The sequence below is a fragment of the Lactuca virosa genome, chromosome 1 (assembly GCF_052849685.1).
Source record: "Lactuca virosa cultivar CGN04683 chromosome 1, Lactuca_virosa_CGN04683_v6, whole genome shotgun sequence".
NCBI lineage: Eukaryota > Viridiplantae > Streptophyta > Magnoliopsida > Asterales > Asteraceae > Lactuca > Lactuca virosa.
In genome coordinates, this window is record NC_136426.1 from 120,598,792 (window position 1) to 120,605,457 (window position 6,666).

Here is a 6,666-nt window from a genome sequence, read left to right on the forward strand (position 1 = left end):
TCACTAAGCTTTCGGGCTTACAGTTTCAGTTTATTGTTTCAGGTACATCAGGCGATCGTGGCAAGGCAAAGGCGTGATCGTACAGCTCCTCGCTTTTTATGTCTTTGTTTCTGGGTTACTCTGATATGATACATTTTGAAAACAAGTTTTGTAATGGTTAATAGATTTGAAATGTTTTTAAAAGTTTAAATTTGGCATGATTTTTTTACGGGTGTTACACAGTGACTGACAACTGATTATGTAAAAGATACAAAAAGATAAGTCCTAAGAAACGTTACATCATGAATAAGACAAAAAACAATAAATGTTCAAATAGACAGACTGATCTCGGATCTTTACACCACCTCGGACTCTATCTTTGCTTCGGAAACTGCTGACTTCGGATCTTCATACTTGTGATTGTTAGAGGTTCACTTTTCATGTTTCAACAACCTAAACGTACATTCTCGACCTCCTATTCCGACTGTTAGGGGGGGGGGGTGTTAGTCGTATATATATTTGTTGTATTTTATGTATCATAGATTTATTTTTGTTGTCGCCCTATGTATGATGGCCCTTCCTGTATTAGCATGTTTCCTTTTGTATGTATATATTTGGTGGAAGGGAAAAATATTCACAATAACATTTATCAAGTTGTTTATTTCGTTTTCATCATCTAACACTATTTCTAATGTTAATATTATGATTTACTTTCTCGTTTTATTCTCTTATGTTTTTGCTATGTATGTATACATCAAAAGGTTTAAAGAGATCAGACACTAGACATTAATAATTCAAAATCTCATTCCAAATGTCCACCAAATATATTTAATATTTGATAAACACATAGTTGATATCATACAAACGATGCAAACCCGAACATAAACCCGAACATATTAGTGCACGAACCATAAATCATACTTGAACATTATTAATCTATCACTGAGAGGTCACCACATTTTAACCCTCTCTTTTCTTAAAGTTGTGAAATATCTATTCTTTGAAGAAAATGAAAATTAAAAGACATCCAATGGCATCTTAGCTCCCTCTACAAGTTCGAAGCTTTCCAAAATGGTAGCGGTGGTTGTGGTGGCCGCGGTGGCTGTGATGGTTGTGGTGGTTGTGATAGTTGTGGTGGCTGAGGTGATGATGCGGCTTCATCAAATGGTAGTTCTACATTCAAAACAACATCCGGAGAAGCTATATAAGAGGGTGGTGCCGGCGATGGTTGTGGTGGACTTTCAGAGGATGGTGTTGATGGTGCGATTTCAACAATCGGAGAATCAAGTTGCTGATTTGATCTGCTATTCCACCATCGTCTTAACCTTAAGACCTCCACACCAATGGACCTACCACATATTGCAACCCCACAACCAGCAAACGTCGCAAGGAGAATCGATAAAATTGGTTGAACATGAACCTATACACCATTAAAACAATAGTGAGTGTCTTCACATTGCAACCTTGCACTTCCCGATTTTCAACTTTATCTTATTACAACATTGTATTTTGAAAACTATAACGAGTTATAGCAATGAAAATTACTTTGTTCAACAAGAAATTGATATATTTTTCAAATTACAATGTTGTAACATGAAAAAAAAATGGAAGGATAATGTCATAGTAAATATTTTAATAAAAGTATGTTATTATTTCTTGTATTTAACTCTTCCTCCAGCAACCTAACATAAATATTAAAAAAAAAAAAATTGTTACCACTGAGTAAAAAATATGTGCGAAAATCACCACAAACACGAACTGAATTGTCGCGTATAGCCACACAAATCTTCGTTCCACTGTCCAAAAAAATATTAACATCGTTAAACAAAAAAAAATAAAAAACTTACTACAAAAATGAAGACAAAGCTTACCCATGGCTGAAGAAGTCATGGATGAGAGAAGACCTAATACACAAGAAAATGGAAGAGATAGAGCGATTGAACCTGTACCCATATTCCCAACCTTCACAAGAACACATTTTTATCAAATCAGTATCTGAATGTCATAATAAATTTAACCCCCAAAAGGTACATTTGTGAACTAAATTCATTTAAAAATAACTAAAACTCATACAAATCTTTACCAGAAGTTGCTCAAGAAAGCAAAAGTACGCAAGAATGGTAACAATAACAAGAATCGGCATCTCTTTCCACACTCGATAAATATCACTACCCAAATCAAAACAAAAATGATATTAGATGATAACTTGTACCATTTCTGCAAAGAGGTTATTCTTCCAACAACCCTACAACCCTGAGTTGGCACACACCTCTCAAAAGTATCATATATGAGATGTAAATAAGGTACTGGCTCACATTCAAATATAGTAGAGTTTAAAACTTGCCTGTATCCGTTAACTTCAATGTGATGTGCATGGGACGCAGTTTCATGCGTGTCTCGGTTTCTAACTGTACTATGGATTCTTAAAAGTGTAACGGGTAGATTTTGGACATCTTGATGACACACGTCACATGTTTTGTTACCTTTTATACTAAACCATTTCACAGCACATTCTTTATGTGCCAATGCGAGTTCGCCTTTGCAACTACATTCCATTTTTAGGGTTTCACCACCTTCACATAATTCTACAAAACATATCCTGCAAACCGCTTCTTCTTCGGCTATATCATCACCATCATCTTCACAACATCATCAAACACATGTAAATAAGGATATAAAGATTTAAATTATGTGATGATATTTTGTTTCTGTAAAAAAAGTTATTCTTTTAGCAACCCAAGTTATTCTTTTAGCAACCCCTGAGCTGGTGACACTGCTTTGCCTAAGAGCTTTATATGAATTGTAAATGAGGTACACAACGGTCTATTAGGTGGCTCACATAAAAGCCCAATACTTTGTTTAATTAGTCCAAAATTTTACCCATTCTTTCTATGATTTCATGTCATCCGATTATTGTATATCAAAAGAATTTGACAAAATTACCAGGATTATCAGCGGGATTAGGAGTTGGTGTTGTGGAATCAACATCTTTCACCCGTGGATTTGATGGAATCACTCGAAAAAACGAATCCATTCTCTTCAAACGTGTCGTTTCATCGAATATGGGGACAGATTGTGATCGAGGTATATGTTCATGGACTTTCATCTACAAATAATCACATAATTAAAAAATATTATATTGACTTACTATTAATTTATAATAAAAGTAACACAAAAACCAATAAACTGATCACCTGCAAATTAAGCGATCCACCTGCTCTTCTCAATACATTAGACACATGGTCTGAATGTGGGGTACTCATCTTTACAAAAGGTGTAAACATTTTTGTAAGCGACCATGATCTTGCAATAGAAGACTTCTCTTGTTGAGGTAAAGAAGTCGAAGAAGATGTTGGAATTACTACATCTGAAATAGTATTATTTCTGTTCTTAAAACCCAGTTTTGGTAGAAGACTTTTCTTTGACACTTTGCTTCTTGATGAAGTTGAACAGGTTTCAGGTGATGCTCCAAGATTAAAATTTACTTTTCTGTGATATGGTGGTGGTGGTGGTGGTGTTGGTGGCATCTTTATTCGAATAAATTCTTGAGAACAAGAAGATTGTAATGTTCTTGATGGTGTACATGTCCCCAAATTCTTGCCATAATCCTCGTTATCAACCTGAAAATGAACAAGAAAAACTAAGATTTCTTAATTATAACTTAAAAACAGCGATTACTTCTATAAAAATGGAGCAAGTAGTACCATAGTAGAAACTAAATAAGGGGTCTATGAAATCTTGAAACAATATGAACAATGGAAGAATAAAGTTGTCGTCTTTTATCTGATCAAAAACTGTATTATATTTTGTGGGTCCATTTTGTATATATTAAAGATTTGAAGGAAAATGATATACACGAGTAAAACCTAAGCTTTTCCACATCAGTAATGAACTTTTGGAAGCTTTGATTGAAATGCTAATGCAAAGCCAAATCATTTTGCACTAACAAAAGCATCCGGATGATTATATGATGCTTATAAAAGCCACAAAATGTCGAATCGGATGCGCTTTTTTTTCAAAATTTAAAATTCATAAAGTATGCCACTAATCCAATCAACAATAATTCCAACCAGCCATTCAAAGCTAGAATCATAGGGTTTTATTTAAGCGGGATAATATGTAATATAAAAACAAGATTACTTTCAGAAAAAACTTTATTATCGTTATGATTTTAAATATTAACATGAAAATGTTTTTACTTTTTATTACAAGACTCTTTATTATCGTGAAATTATAGTTACAAAGGATATCATGTGACCATGAAAAGTTAAAAACAGACTTTCTTTTTGTTGTAAAAGTAGATGTTTAGAAGCTTTAACAGGCTTTGGGGCTTTCATCCAAGAAGTACGGAAATTCTTAAAGTAACTCAAGCAACATAAATTTCTTCATAAAGTAAATATGCAAAATACACATCAATTTATATTTTAGAGGGGTTATATAATTTGCAAAAACAATGTTAATATTGTGTACGCAAACGACTTTGTGTAAAAATCAGTTCCTAAAATAAATGCTATATTCACATAAAAAATCAAGATTTACTGCAAAAGTTTGTTTCGTGTTATTATTTCTTAGTTTCCCAATTGAGTTATCCAAAAACCTTTATTCCAGACATGTTTTTAGTGAAAATTGCAATATTTGACTATGTTTGACTATTAGTGTAAAGTCTAAAGTAACCTTTTTGGTTTCTCCTTGTAGCGAGAGAGTGAAATGATATCATTAAACTGCAAAAATAAAGTTATAAGTTATAATTTCTCAGTTTCCTAGTTGAGTTAAATACAGTAGTTTCTTGGTGAAAATTGCAACAGTGGGATATGTTTTACTATGGTAATATGTCTAAAGACTAAAATACCCTTTTGGTGTTTACTAATTACTAGTACCCAGAGAGGAATTTAAAAAAAAAAATTCAAGATCAACTGCAAAAGTTAGGTTCAAGTGATCGTTTCTCAATTACAATGTGTGGACCATGTTAACACAGTTAGCATGTCTAAAATCAATCTTTTATAACAATAAAAATGGGTAAATCAGTAATTAAACTCAAAACTTACAGCTAGAATATAAACTGTTAATTTGGAGGGTAGAATTTTGTTCATAATTAATATTAAAACGATTAATAAAACGATCGTAATAAGTTGGCCTCACAAAAAAGCATATACCCAAATGCTTAAATGTCAAGAAAATCATAGTTGTAGTAATCAATCTTTTAATCAAGAATTACAAAAAACATTAAAATCGAATTAAGAGGAAAGAGAAAAATGGGGGGAAAGAAATGAAAACCAACCATGTGAACAGGAATCGTAACTTGTTCAGTTTGGGAAGAACTTGAATGATCATGTCTCTCATAACTGGTAGATTTAAGACCATTATATTCTTGAGATTTCATGATTTCATGTAGCAATTTGAGCTGGGTTTTGATCTTTTGGGAGCACCAGAAAATTTGATGAGAGAGAGAGAGAGAGAGAGAGAGAGAGAGAAAAAAGCAAGTATGAATTAATATGAGCATGATATCGTTAGTTTTTCATGTTTCTATTTTTTCTTTTTTCCTTTTTTCACAATCGTTAGCCAACCAATTGATTATGTGAAATCTAGGGGTGTGAATTTTTATTAGAGAAAAAGGAAAAAAAATCCAAACCTTTTTTAAAAAAGCGACAACGGAATTTTGTGGTTCAATTCATTTTCTTGTATATATGCATAAGATGCCTGAAATACTAAAAAATTATATTTATTTATAAGATTATTTGATTAAATGTTAAAAAATAAAATAATTAACATGTATTTACAAGTTATGTTGAAAATTAAAATAATAAAGACGCATTTTCTGTCATCATGTATAATTTTTTAAATTTTTTTATGTAAAATGTTATGAGCATTTTTTAGTGAAAAAATCATAAAAAATAAAAAAAAATTAAAAAAAAAAAAAAAAAAAAAACTAAACTAAACAACTTATGTAATATAAGTGAAACATCAATATTTCTTTCTCCTCTCATTTATATCATATCCAACATATGAAAATCCATGTTTCCCATCCCATCATTTTCAGTACAAATTTTAATACATGTATAAAAATATGGAATAGATAATATAATTTGAATAGCGGGGTACCTAACCCACACATCTCGCACATTTAGCGGTACCCACCCCCAAGGGAATGGTGTTTATGGAGCTATTGGGTAACGTCTGCTCCTAGTATGTATTTAACTTATAATTATTCACTTTTGTATAGAAACTCGACGAGTTGAAGGCCCCAAACTCATCGAGTAGAGATGAATTGGACTGCGGATTTTGAAAACCTACTCGACGAGTTGGGGAGCCTCAACTCGACGAGTAGGCTAGAAAAAATGAAACCCTAATTTCGGGGTTTTGCACCCTATTTAAACACCTTAACCCCAAGGTGTTGGCCTCATCTCCAGCCTCCATTGTCCAAAACCCTAATCTCGAAACCCTAAGCCATTTTTGGTGATTGTGAGCTAATCTTGTGCTTTCTTGGTGAGTTTGAAGAAGGAGAAGCTTGAAGTAGGAGCAATAACGTGTGGGGGAGAGTAGATCCAGAAGTTAAGCTTCATTTCTGGTTCATCTGAGGTATAAAGCTTCAACCTTGTCTATGGCATGCTTAGATCTAGTTTTAGGATGTTTTGCTTCATGTTTTGGTCCAAAGATATTGATGGTTGGGATTTGGACGTCCCACTTGGG

The 6,666-nt window shown here is 32.8% G+C and overlaps 1 protein-coding gene across 2 annotated transcripts; it reads right to left on the reverse strand.

Annotated features, from left to right (window-relative positions):
• Positions 1–765: 765 nt before the first annotated feature.
• LOC145157403 (uncharacterized) lies at positions 766–5,467 on the reverse strand. Of its 2 annotated transcripts, none has more exons than XM_079076447.1 (8): positions 5,258–5,467; positions 3,174–3,599; positions 2,923–3,085; positions 2,324–2,618; positions 2,063–2,147; positions 1,851–1,941; positions 1,696–1,775; positions 766–1,399 (listed from the first exon to the last, which is right to left on the reverse strand). In XM_079076447.1, the coding sequence occupies exons 1-8, from the start codon at positions 5,357–5,359 to the stop codon at positions 1,028–1,030; spliced, it is 1,614 nt and encodes a 537-aa protein (XP_078932573.1). In that variant the 5' UTR covers positions 5,360–5,467; the 3' UTR covers positions 766–1,027. The 2 variants fall into 2 exon arrangements, with proteins under 2 accessions (XP_078932573.1, XP_078932579.1); XM_079076453.1 differs by lacking the exon at positions 5,258–5,467 and adding an exon at positions 3,684–3,801.
• Positions 5,468–6,666: the final 1,199 nt, after the last annotated feature.